Below are 13,181 nucleotides of genomic sequence, written 5' to 3' on the forward strand. Positions count from 1 at the left end.
CTTTTTTTCTAAGCCCTGACATTACAGAGTCAGGCTATGGCAGCAGCCCCATTGGTTCTGCTGCTCTGTCACGTTCCTTCCTTCTCCAGAGGTAGCCTTTATCCTGCAAACTGCAGCAAACAATAAAATCCAAGTACAGAGACCTAAAAATAACTGAGGTTTTAGTGCACAGTATCTGCAAAATGCAAAGGGCACTGTGAAATAAACAGCTCAACATACCTCTGTTAACAGTCCTTTTTTTGTTGCAGCTTGTAAACTGCTCTTGCAGCTCACCTGTCAGCTTTGTTTCAAGTGATCAAACCAAACGTGCTCTTAAAGAAGAGCAGAACTGCTTTTCTCAGACTTTCTGCTGTAAAAGAATTCCAGTAAATGCTGCTCAGAAACCCATTTGACCACCTCAGACAAGCAGAGAACATTTTTTAACGGGGAAAAGAACATTTTATTAGAAGAATTTGACACTGACTTTTCAGAGTGAAATTCCATCTGGCTGACAAAGCTATTTGCAGCGAGGTGCTCTCAGGACTGAGCAGAGATGTGAGCTCAGAATCCACGAATCCTTCCTCCCTCCCCACCAAACCCATCCTGTGTGATTCTAGTAGCCATTACCACAATTGAACCTGCTTCAAAAACTGCTGCCTAGATTCATCTGTCACTGTATTCAAAGTAATTTACAATCTGAGAGCAACTTGCACAGTATACCACACTGTTTGCACTTTTTCCTCTCTACCATCCTACAGCTTTAAGGTCTGTGCTGCTCCCTGTGGAAGTCAAACAGTGCTTCAGGAAGATGCAACTTACCTGCTCTCGTTGTGCTTCTAATTATTACTGTAATCCTATTTAAATTCTGTTGACATAATGCTTTATTATTATCCCAACACCTTTGAAAGACAGAAGCACTGATTAAGAGGTTTCTCAGATGCGAGGAGGAATCAGAAATGAGCAGATTAAACCACGTGTTGCTTAATTTACACCTTAGAAAAAATAAAAAGTCATCAGTACACACATAGCTGATACAGACGTTCACAAAAAGCAACTGTAAGTTAAAAGAAGGATACAAACATTTTCTTACCATCTGTCCTTGCACGCATATTTTATGTTGCTTTCTAGTTTTGAGATGACCTGCTAACACACGACCTGAAGTAATCTGCCAGCTCTTCCTATCAACAGTAGGTGGCAGGGGAGGGTCTGAATTTTCCTAGAGCCCAGCTCTTTCTAACAGTTCTAAGAGTGTTTGATTCCATCATCCCCTGCAATTTATTTCACCTGCTGACTAAGCTGGAAGTCATGCTTCTCAACTTGACACAACCTGGAGGAGATCAGGAGGCAGGAGAACAGGGAGGTCTGCCAAGCGGGTGCTTTGGTTTTCACTGCTCCTGCAAACATCTCTTAAAAAAAAAAAATCCCAGTTCAATACATTCACCATTGAAGGCACTGAAAAGGCACTCTGGAGTTTGCTTTATGGCAACAAAACAGAAATGAGGGGATTATGAAGTTAGAAATAAAAGACCTTGGAGGGTTTTTTTGTCGATTTCAATTTTACAGCAGCGTAGTTCCACATCATATAATGCTCTTTTCACTATAGTTTCTAATGGCATTTAAAAATATTCCTTGAAATATCCACTGAATAATCTCAGCTACCTGCTGTACTTCCTGCCAGAGACAGAAGCAGGAAGGCAGTGATGTGCTCCAGGCTTGGCACAAAGTCATCCACCTCTCCTGGCCGTGCAGCTCTCTGCAGGGACAGTCACATGAATTGCTGTACAGGGCTCTGGGCTGATGTAAGCAGGTAAACATTCTTAAGAGATGAGGAGAAGCTGTAAGTGAACCTCTGTGCTGAAATACAGACAGTTGAGAGCCCATCCATTGCCTTATGCATGCTGAGCGTGTGCACGCCTGCTGGAGACATCAAGCAGTTTGTAAGCAGAGGTTAGAGACCTGTGTGAAGTAAGAACTGATCTTATTTGAACAGAAAAATTATTTCTGCTAATAGCAGTCGTGGAAGGTAATCTAAGGAACTTAAGCCACGTGATTTCCTTTGAAATCAATATTGCTTTTTATTCACAGCTACTGTAAGAGTAACAGGAAAAGTTAGCTCTGGAGAAAGGTCTTCACAACCATTTAGGGGGATTGATCGTCCTATTCAGGTAAGCCCAGGCATTTACAAGAACAATCATTTCAATAAAAATAGAATGTAAAGCCTATGCTTAAAACATGGCCTTTATTAATGCTGTCTACTGAGCTCCATATTTATCTTACATTGAAATAGTTCTGCTTTGCTTAAGAAAAGACAGAAAAAGTGCATTTACAAGAGTACTTTTTCTTTAATTTTCTGCAAAAATGGAAGGAATTGGAATCACAAGTTGACAAATGTTGTAAAATGAGATTTCAAGAAACATTGATTTTAGTAATGCTACTCCATCACTAGTGTTTCGTTCTGACTTTCTGCTGTGTGAACCAGAATATCCCGATATACAGTCTAGAGCATCTATGTTATTAGTCTACAGCATATTAAACACAGAAAAAGGGGCCAAGAACCCCTTCCAATGTACAAACATGAATAAAAAAATTGATAAAAAATCGCTTTTATACATAATGTATATGCAAACTGCTTTAAATACATGGTTTTGGAAGAGTTATTTACAAACTGTATCTGTCTGTGGGACAATCCACAGACGAAGCATACAAAGTTGCTTTACCTTATGGTTGCATCTCAACTTTGGGAGATAGAAATTCATTCGGCAGCATAGCAAACATAAGAACTCGCGACAAAGTATCTTAAGGGCAACCCAACAGATTCCGTTCCTCCAAACAAGGTGAGTAGGACTGCCAAAGTTTTCCAACCAAAGTCAGAGTTGAATCCAGATGCCCGCTTACAGATCTGCGTTGTGGAGGACACAGAGCCGGACCCATTTCAATGCAGGCACGGGTAAATCCTCCTGTGAGAGCCAGAACTGACAAATATGTTTTATCGAAAGAGTGAACTAACCTAGTTTGGTTGGTTGCTTTTTTTTTTTTTTTTTTTTTCTTTTTTTCCAATTTTATTAATATTTTAAAAAATACATAAAAATACAACATCCAATGTCTGAATAAATATATTTAACAAGTTGCAAGATACCTTATTTTACACAAAAATTTCAGCTTTAGAAATCTTGTTAAATAACTTCATTGTTGTTATATATTCATTTTTCGTCTTTTTGTAACAAAATAAAAACTCTGAAATTACATAGAAAAAAAGACAAAATATTTTTGTCAAGGGATAAGATAGTCCACTGAAAACCTATTCACAATTCCACTGTAAACATTAATAAACATTAAAATATTTGCATAATCGTGTGCTCAAAAATCCTATAAAAAGTGGAAGACTTATTACAACTGTAGTTTTCAGTCAACTACACTTCCTTTCACAATTTATTTTGTCCCATTTACACCTTTAAAACTGGGCACATTGCTGAACACGTACTTTGGCAGTTCTGTATAGCAAGTGCTTCCACAAAGAGGAACTACTCACCGAGAGTTACCACGGCTCGGTGAAAGTGCAGCAGTTACTCAGTTCATTTGGATAATACTCTGATGTCTCTACCTGGTGCACTTGCTTTTTTAAGATTACCCGAGAACACCTGAATGCTTCATTGGACATAACTTTTCAAATTTGATAAGTGCCCTTGCTCTGCATTAACAAAAACAAAACAGAAACAAACACAATGACAAGCATGTCACGTTGTGCCTACAAACCTTCAATGAGCTTAATTTCTCCGAACGGTAACTTAAAAACAGAACAAAACAACAACAACAAAATAGAGGGTAGGAGGGGAGAACAGATACAGTCCAGCAGTGGAAGTGTGTACAGGATATACTTGGCAATGTCAAACCAGTCGAGTGCTTTCTGTGGCTGAATGTCAGGATTGAAGTCCATGGCAGCAAGCTGCTGGCAAGGCAGAGCAATGTGTATCACCTGCATTCTACAGCAAGCACGTTTTGTGGAGGGGAGGACGACGATGGACTCATTCCAGTGTCTGATGAAGCAGATGACATGGATGCTCCTGCATGAGACACTGAAGACAGAGAACATATCAGCATCAGATGATCAAAGCACACGTGAGAATGAAGGTGCATACACTGAATACATATTAAAAAGACCTCACAGATTTGGCATATTGCAGAAACAGATGTGAATTTTTGGCAACTCCTTCCGTTGTTATATTCACACGAACTGGATGAGTAACCTTACCAGCCCTGCATCACACACCAACTGCAACAATCCATTAGATTGGTTACTATGCTGACTCAAAACAGAATCACAGAATGCCTTGGGTTGGAAAGGACCTCAAGGATCATCAACCTGCAATCCACAGCAAGGCCACCAACCTCCACATTTAATACCAGCCCAGGCTGCCCAGGGCCCCATCCAACCTGGCCTTGAACACTTCCAGGGATGGATGGGGCATCCACAGTCTCTCTGGGCAGCTGTTCCAGCACCTCACCACTCTCTCTGTAAAGAACTTCCCCCTGACATCCAACTTAAATTTTCCCTCCTCAAAACTCTTACCATAATTTCCCTAGAAATTCCAAATTTCCAATGGACAATTACAATACAGTCAGTAAACGTTTTTGCTAGGTTCACATTCTGGAAAGTCAAAGATACTCTTTCTAAATATGTACACATACAAAAAGAATAAACAGATACCACTTTTTCTCCCCCAGAATGCTGTCAAATAATTGCTTCAGATTCTGTATATTCAAGAAAAATGCTGAAAACCTCATGGGAAGCATACATAGAATCACACAGAATAATAGGGGCAGGAGGGGACCTGTGGAGATCATTTAAGTCCATAAAGCAAATCTGAACATTACCTTCTCTGTCTTTCTTTTTTAACCGCTTTCTTCTCCTGTCTATGGTGGCTACTTCTGACTTCAGAGACATGTAGTACTTTCGGATTTCCTGCAGCTTTTCTTGTAAGAAGGAGATCCTTTCAGTGCTGCTCATGTTGTCCAGTTCATCTTAAAAGGAGGAAGAAAAGGGAGAACAGCTTCATCCAGGTGATCTTAAAGAAATGAACGCAACTCTTGGAGTATACAAGATGGAGCATGAAAGATAACACATGCCTCTCTCAACTACACCAAAAAGGCACACGCCTCATTTAGAATGTCAAAACTCACAATTTTCTAGAAGGAATTTTCTTGCAAATTCCCCACAATCCAAGGCCCTTAAAGCAGGCAGATAACACAAGTAAGAATCATGCTGCCCATGAGGAAAGGTTACACTGCAGATATTCCACTTTTCCTGCTAGATGCACTCTTAATCCTTCTTTAAACAATAACACTTCAGGGAGAGGAGGGAGGTATCTAACACTCAATAAACTCTCCTTACCAATTTTAGTTTTAAGCTATATTTATAATGAAAAACCAAGATAAGATACAGCAAATAATTGCCTAGTGTCCTATCTTCTAATCACCATCTCTTCAATCACAGCCTTGATTTTAGCAGTCTCAGTTCCTGAACTGCAATTTAATACTTTGACCACTTCACCAAAGCCTCAATTTTTGGTCACATTCACTTTTTTGAGGAGCATAGGAGAGTTGGGATTCCAGTGTACAGTGGCTTCATAATCCCAAATTTACTGAAAGATGGCCAAAAGTTATCTGGGATCAAGTGAACAAAGAAACATGGGAGGAGGTATCACAGAATCACAGAATGGCCACAGTGCTGATCCAGTTCCAACCCCCTGCTATGTGCAGGTCACCAACCAGCAGCCCAGGCTGCCCAGAGCCACATCCAGCCTGGCCTTGAATGCCTGCAGGGATGGGGCATCCACAGCCTCCTTGGGCAACCTGTTCCAGTGCCTCACCACCCTCTGGCTGAAAAACTTCCTCCTAATATCCAACCTAAACCTCCCCTGTCTAAGTTAAATGGGGAAAAAAAAAAAAAAGGGTAATTTTCAATGTATTATTATTTTAAATGAAATAGTAGTGAACATAATTATGAAACTTAAGGATTAATTCCAAAGGCTCTGCTGAAGCTTTTCTAAAATACTGAAAGTCCAATGCCTCAAGAAAGTTTGTCTTTCACAATTTTGGTTGATATTTTAAAAAAAAAAAACAAACAATCTTACTGAGCTGAAAACTCCATTTGTATACTCTAGGTGAAGAATTCTGGTGGTGGTGTTTCTCTCTGTGTTTATCCTTTTCTCCATCTTTGATGTGAGGTGAAATCACTCTTGCAGGTGATCGAGAAATCTTCTGTGGTTTTGATGAGTTTAAGTGTTTTACAGGAGTACATTTACTGGAACTGTCCAGAACAGGGAGGTCTTCACTGTCACTGCTTTGTCCTGCAGTAAGAGAAATGTATTTAAATTTCATGAAAATGATCAAGGTTTTAAAGCTGCAGAGTAGTAGTTAGAAAAATTATTAAGACAGACCAGCTGCTTCTTGCTCAGAACATTCCAAAAATGCACACTGGAAAAACTGCATCAGATTCACAAGGTGCCTTTGTCACATATTTTGGGATTCTAATTGAAAGCAGCCACTAGAACAGTTTTATTTAAAAACAAAACAAACAAAAAAACCCACCTGTATTAATACAAGCAGGTAACACACAATTGTATGGATATTCTAGACTGCTTTGTATATTTACTAAATTGCTTTAAAAGCCTGAAACACTTCTAAAACATGACTAACAGCACAGAAGCTTTAACAAGAAACAGAAAATTGTAAGCTACAGAATACGCAAATATTTTGGATTCCCACAATAATTACAATATTCCACATAACCAGTTAAGTATGCTTGAATATTTTATGTCAGATAATTACTATTTTATCTTGATATTTTAAAACTTTAACAGTGCTCTTGCAGTGCCTAAATACATTGACTCATTCAATTCAGCCTCTTCAGTTTGGATCTAATCACCAAAAATGAGCTATGGGAACACAAGTTCTATCTAACAGAAAGAACATGTCACAGTGAAACAGTGGGCCCTATGCATGTTTGTATGACAGCATAACCTCCCCCTCATCTCCCTGAGGAATGTACCTGTTCCATTCTTTTCATTTTTGGCTGCAGCACTTGTTCGCTTTGGAGTACGCTTTTGTTTTTTTGCCAGTGTTCCACTATTGCTATCACTGGGCCTTTTTTGACCTACATGAGTTAGAGAGAAAAAAAAAAAGCATCTCAAGTATTTCTGCTATTAGCCAGCACTTTTTTTTATAAGGAAGAAGGACATTAAAAGCTAGAAGGCAAAGCAAACTATTGAGCTTTAGCAACGTAATACCAGACTTAAAGAAGACCAGAAATCACTACAAATGAAGCCTGACACCTCACAGGAAATGCTCACCCTTCTCTCCAACGTCTCTTTCTGGCACCACTATACTACAATTGCTGGACGTAGTGCTGGCTTCAAATCCATTAGCAGACTCACTCTCACAGAGCCCTTCTTGAGATTCTTCTGCCACGCTGTCCACTTCAATTGTCATGTCACTTTCACTCTTGATGCTGCGGGACTCATCTTGACTAAGTGTCAGAGGTGAAGCCACTGAGAAGCTTGACTGGACAGCAGCGGGTAAGGCAGCTGGATTTGAAGTATTGGGATTTGGCTTTTCTGATATTGTATCTTCACTACTGCTCTTCTCCTTTTCGTCCAAGTCATCCAAGTCTACTTCATGACAGAGCAAAGTTTCAGGACCAATATGAGGCATTGTGTCATCCTCATCTTTCAAGGGAACGTTATCATTCTCTTCAGATGGACACTGAAAGTTCTCGCTCCTCACTTCTTGCCCGGGCTGCACTGATTCTGCCACGAGGGATGGCATTTCTTCATTTTCAGTTCTGAGTGACTCTTCAGCATTCAACCCTCTACATTCCTCTGACCCAGTACATTCATTGGTCCTCTCTTCAGATACAATATTTGGGACTTCCATCTCACTCTCTCGTCGACTTCTTTTCTCAGGTGAAGCCTGCTCCGAAGTCTTCCTTTTCAAAAGCTTCTTATCTTTTGTGGAAGGTTCTGTTTCAGTTTCAGTAGTGCTGGAAAACTCTTTACAGTCCAAGGAAGACATGTCTAATCTTTCACTTTCTGTAAGAGACTCATTAGCCACCTCTTCTTGATTTCCTGGAGAAACCTTTGCATTCTCTAAGCAGAGATCTTTTGTCTTGCTCCTTCTCCCTTTTCCTTTAGGTGATTTTTCAGCTTCCCTCTTGACTTCCTCCATTTGCTCTGTTTTATTCCCAAAAACCTGCACTATTTGTTCACTTTCTTCAACTTCCAGTTTCAGGATTTCTAATGGCTGCACTTGAGTCCTGTCATTTTCTCTCAGTGCATGAGGAATCTTTGGGCTTTCCTCGTCTAGCTTCTCATCATTTTGTTTTTCATTTTTTTCCAGTTCTGAAGTTTCTGGAGAAAACTCCTCATTCATGTTCTTCTCAGGTGACTCATCTGCCTCACTGTCAGACGAAGCAGAGTCTGCAAAAATTTTAAAATAAAGAAATAGAAGGGAACAGCACCCTAGGTCATTTATTACAGAACTATTACTTTTTTCAACTACACACAAACTCTTTTCCAGACATCTCTGCAATTAAAATCAATTTACAATAAGCAATCCCAAACAACAACAATAAATCCACTTACTACAGTTCTTTTTGCAACCCCAAACCCCTATTCAACAACAGTAGTGATGGCAGTACTATTTCCTAAATTATCCAGTATAATTGTATCACAGTTTCTAGTAGCTAAAATAATTGTACAGATTCCCATGTGGACATTGCTAAATTATTGTATGAATCATGCACCACGTAAAACTTAAGCATTATTATGTTACCAGAAGATTATTCAGGGACCCACACTAAAAAGAGACGGCGATTTCACTTCAGTTCTGATTTGCAGAGGCTTAGAAATACCAGAAATATCACTGTCATTTGTATATAATTAACTTCTTTACTGGATGATGTAGTACTGAGGCTGAGGACTTAATTTCCATTATAAACACTATTATTATTCCACTAGGTCTGTTCAGGATTAAGACTGAAAAGCTCTGGCTAAAAAATATGGGATGACTTGCACTGTTACTTCCATGCCATGGCTCTTCTGTGAGCAAATTGTGTTCTCCAGCAGTTTCAATTCACCTACTTCCTCAATAAAATTCACAGGCAGATTAAAAAATAATAATAAAAAATAATTTTCAAAATCAAATTTCTTTTCAAAAAAAGGTACTAAAAAACCCTCAAAAACATACACAGGACTGAGATCACTCACCGTTTGATCCTCTATCAGAATCAAACATTCCTGAGCTACGTCTTGTCTGCCTGCGAGGTGTTGCTAAAATCAAAATTGAAAATATTAATTTTCACAGAGTCAAATCTGCACCAGAAACGTGTTTTTGTCATACTGCTTGTACACTGACTGGTTAAGTAGGATTTTAAAGCTTCTGAAAGCACTCTGTTCACTGAAGTTGTCGTGTTAATGCACTGCATTACATCACTGTTTACATGCACTTCCATGCCAGAACAAGAGTGCATCAGATGTACCTTCTGTTCCATTTGGCAAAGGTGAGGAATCTGACAAGTTGTTCCGTGCACTTCTGGCTCCTGATTTACCTTCACTATTAGGTGTTTTGGATAAAGATGTGTTTGATGGAAGAGTGGATTTCAGAGGAGGTCGCCCACGCTTTGATTTCTGTTTCTCCTCATCTTTCTTCTCATCCTTTTCACTGTCTTCTTTATTCTGAGGGAGAAAATTAACATTTTAGTAAGGTGCAAACTTTTTCTCCTTTTTCCCTGAGCATTTATTAGAAAGCCAGAGCATGGACTGAATCATCTTTTTTTTTTTAAATAAGGAACATTGATAGTCATAAGTATGGTACTACAAGAAACTTATTGAAATCATCTATATTACTTTTGTTTTTTTCTTCTGTTTTCTCTTTGGTCCTCCTTTGTCCACAGGCCAGATAATGCGATCAGCTTTCACCCATTCATCATACCTAAAAGCAAGTCACAACATATCAGACACAAAAAGGCTGTTTGCAATACGATGTTTAAAAAATTACAGAAAACATTTACCAAGGAGAGGCAGCAAAGTAGAGCACAGATGTACAGACGTATGGAGTATCTGGCATTAGAAACTAAATTGCTAATAAATTATTAGATTAAGTTTCAAAAAAAAATCTAGTAATAGTTTCTGAATTTCCATTAAACTGTCTGAAGGATACCAACCTCACAAACAAACTTCACACTGCCATAAAAAGGAATTTGCTGAATTTACTCAGAAATTCACAGACTTGGAGCATCTAAAGTTACTTACTTGAAAGGCTTTATTAAAAATAATAATAATAAACAATTAATTCTGTTATATTTTTGCTTATGTAACCTCCATTTTCAAACAAACAACAAAACCTAGTAAATTCTACAGCTGGACTGAATATAAAACATGGCTGCCAAGAGAAGTATTTGATCATTTTTTTTTCTCTAGTTCCTTGCTGCTGGGCTCTCTCCTAACCTCCCCACACGTAACAACCATTCTTGATAATCACAGGGAACACTGAATCCAAGAATAGATTCTGTTGCCAAAATCTCAGTGCCTGTATATCTTCTAATTGAAGGCATCTTCCTTATTACCAGTGCTTCCTTTAAACATAAGTCTGATGCTGGAAACACCAGCTGGCACAAAAATTACATGGATACTTCTGTGAGGAGAGAGGATTACTCAGCGTTAGCAGGATGGAAACTTGGAAACATACAAGTGCATTCTGAGATTTTAATACTACAGCAACATGCCATGAACAAAATTACTACCACTGAAAAATGTAACAATCAGGTAACGTTACCATGCTGACAATTCAATTCCAGCCAAGCCACTGATTATCCTTCTCTTTTTTTCTTAAAAACAAAATCTTTTGGAAGTAATAATCGTTTTAGAAATCAAGACATGAAAAATGATGCTTTCTCCTCACCTTACATTCCAACCATAGTAATGCACTAAATATAAAACCTCTCCATCATCAGTCTCAGTGCTTTTAATGCTGGCTTCATAAATTTTCTGAGTCTTTCCACGTCCGTATTTTACTTTCACTTTGGTTCCAGTCAGGCAAGGTTCTGTATCCTCCTCATCCTCTTCACCTTCTGATTCTCCTTTGTTCTCAATCTCCTCCCTGCAATAAAATGTATTTTAAATACCCACTAATTAGTGACAAAGTTTTAACATTTAATTAGCACAGCCAAGCTACTACCAAAGAAAAAAGACTTGTAACAAAAATGTTCATTTTCTGCATCACGCCCTGCCTCTGAAGCCAGCCTGAACACAACTCTGCAGGCTTAGGATTTAAAAACAAAATTTAGATAACTGAGAAAGAGGAATAAATCAACTCAATGTTTGGCTTCTAAGACAGGAAAAACTAACTTCAGCTTTTAAAATATAATTGCTTTTGACACACTACTGTAAAAAAAGAGTCTCTTCCTTCTACACATTGCTTAATAGCCTGAAGTTTATTAACAGCATATGGAAGTTTGAAGGGCAGTGATCCCACTGCAGATATTAACACCATTCCAATGGAACAAATATTGATTACCACAATTTTAACCAAGATCAGAAGTGTCTACACAGCTCTTCTGTCTACACCTACATATTATTAGCAATATCCAACCTTGGAACACAATATCTAAACATAGTTCCAACAATCATAATCTGTTGTTAGGGTGAACTTAGAGTGATGTTAAACTACAAGAATAGTCAGCAGTAAAGGAAATCCTGAAAAACTACAAGTTTACTTTTAATAAAATGTATTCATCAGCCTTCAGGGACAGATGAACTATTCTGTTGTAGCAAACAGAATAAAAATAAAGATGATGAGCACCACCTGCATTACTTAAAACTATCTTTGATGCCCTAGTCACTTGACATAACTGCAACCTGCCACACACCCACACTGCACCCCCTTTTTACATACTACAGTCTGTTGAAATATTTCTCTTTAGGCTGCATAGTGAAGCTTTCTTTAAAATAACTGTGTGTTGCTCCCAATCCTCAAACCTCCTTAAAGGAAAACATGAAATAGCCCCACCAGGATTTATTCAGTATCAGCTGCGTCCCACACAATTCAGCCACATGGACAAGAAAAACAAGGCAGGCAGGCCAGCTTAAACAACTAAGATAATGCCCTTAACCACTCTGGCAATAATGTGAGACACCTGGTTAAAGCTTGTTTCTGACCAAACCCACTTCAAGTTGTCAAACTTTGTTTCTGGACAATATTTTCCCTTGGAAAATTGTTTCTTTTCTCTACTCTTTCCTCATCCATCCGCTGTTCAGTCTTTGCCATTCTGTATCTCTCCATCAAATAGTTTTCAACTTATCTTCAGGTTTTATTCAAACTCCTCTTTTCTTCTCCTTTGCTTTCTTAGCTGAACTTCTGCCTACCAACGATACGTTTAAGTAACCATGAAAATAAGTGAGCTGTACATTCACCAGCCATCACTAAAAACAGAGAAGTTTTATGTTTTAACTGCTTATGGTTTATGTTTTAACTGCCCAGTTGCTCACCATCCATACAACAGCCTGTCTTACTTGTTGTCTACATAGGAGCATGATTAAACAAGACCTTGGCAGGACCTTCAAGAAAATGGAAGTGAAAAATATTGCCTGCCATCTACCAGAAAAAGGTAATTCCTTAAAATATAATCAACTCTACAAGCCCAAAATAGCAGTTTCCTTTTCCTTTCCAGGAGAGCAAATGAGGTTTCTGATTTTCACACTTTAGAAACTAGTCAGACCTCCAAACTCTGTGGATGCACTTGCTTAGGAAGTGCTCTGACACAGATACACTGCTAAGAATGTGACACAAATTAATGCTTACCTCTCCCTCTGCCTCTCCTCATCTTCATCTGACTCTTTATCAGAGTCCTCCTGTTTTTTAATCTTCTTCTCTTTTTGCTTTGGCGTACTTTTTCTTCCTAGCAGAGTTTCATTTTCTTTCTTTTCTGCATTCTCAAGGGTTTCCTCTATATCTTTGTTTTCCTTGTTGTTGTCTTTTAATTTGTCTTGTGTTTTATCATCTTCACTATCTTTTTTAGCAGGGGTTGTGTCACGGGCAAGCCGTCTTCGTCCCTAGAAAAGAAAGAAAACCTGGTTAAAATCTACTGTCACTTGTTCTCTGTACAGGCACTCCAAATACACTACTCCTGTATGGAAGAAAGGCTGGAG

General features: G+C 38.6%; 1 protein-coding gene across 9 annotated transcripts in view; it reads right to left on the minus strand.

The window, feature by feature from the left end:
* Nucleotides 1-13,181, minus strand: part of ARID4A (AT-rich interaction domain 4A) — a 48,061-nt gene that overhangs the window by 1,283 nt on the left and 33,597 nt on the right. The window contains exons 16-27 of one of the 9 annotated variants that reach the window (XR_016467161.1): nt 12,835-13,085; nt 10,936-11,133; nt 9,882-9,966; nt 9,515-9,710; nt 9,243-9,305; nt 7,329-8,453; nt 7,028-7,132; nt 6,111-6,326; nt 4,852-4,998; nt 3,509-4,052; nt 2,697-2,951; nt 220-1,893 (exon numbers count right to left, since the gene is read on the minus strand). Coding sequence is in view for 1 of the 9 variants with exons in the window: in XM_031605367.2 (XP_031461227.1) it covers nt 3,949-4,052; nt 4,852-4,998; nt 6,111-6,326; nt 7,028-7,132; nt 7,329-8,453; nt 9,243-9,305; nt 9,515-9,710; nt 9,882-9,966; nt 10,936-11,133; nt 12,835-13,085 (2,490 nt within the window). In the remaining 8 variants the exon portion in view is untranslated. Of the gene's footprint in view, nt 1-219; nt 1,897-1,955; nt 4,053-4,851; nt 4,999-6,110; nt 6,327-7,027; nt 7,133-7,328; nt 8,454-9,242; nt 9,306-9,514; nt 9,711-9,881; nt 9,967-10,935; nt 11,134-12,834; nt 13,086-13,181 lie in introns of those variants that run through there. The other 8 variants (XR_016467159.1, XR_016467160.1, XR_016467163.1 and 5 more) reach the window with 8 other exon arrangements.

This window comes from Phasianus colchicus, chromosome 5, assembly GCF_987193195.1.
Source record: "Phasianus colchicus chromosome 5, bPhaCol1.hap1.1, whole genome shotgun sequence".
In the NCBI taxonomy this organism is placed as follows: domain Eukaryota; kingdom Metazoa; phylum Chordata; class Aves; order Galliformes; family Phasianidae; genus Phasianus; species Phasianus colchicus.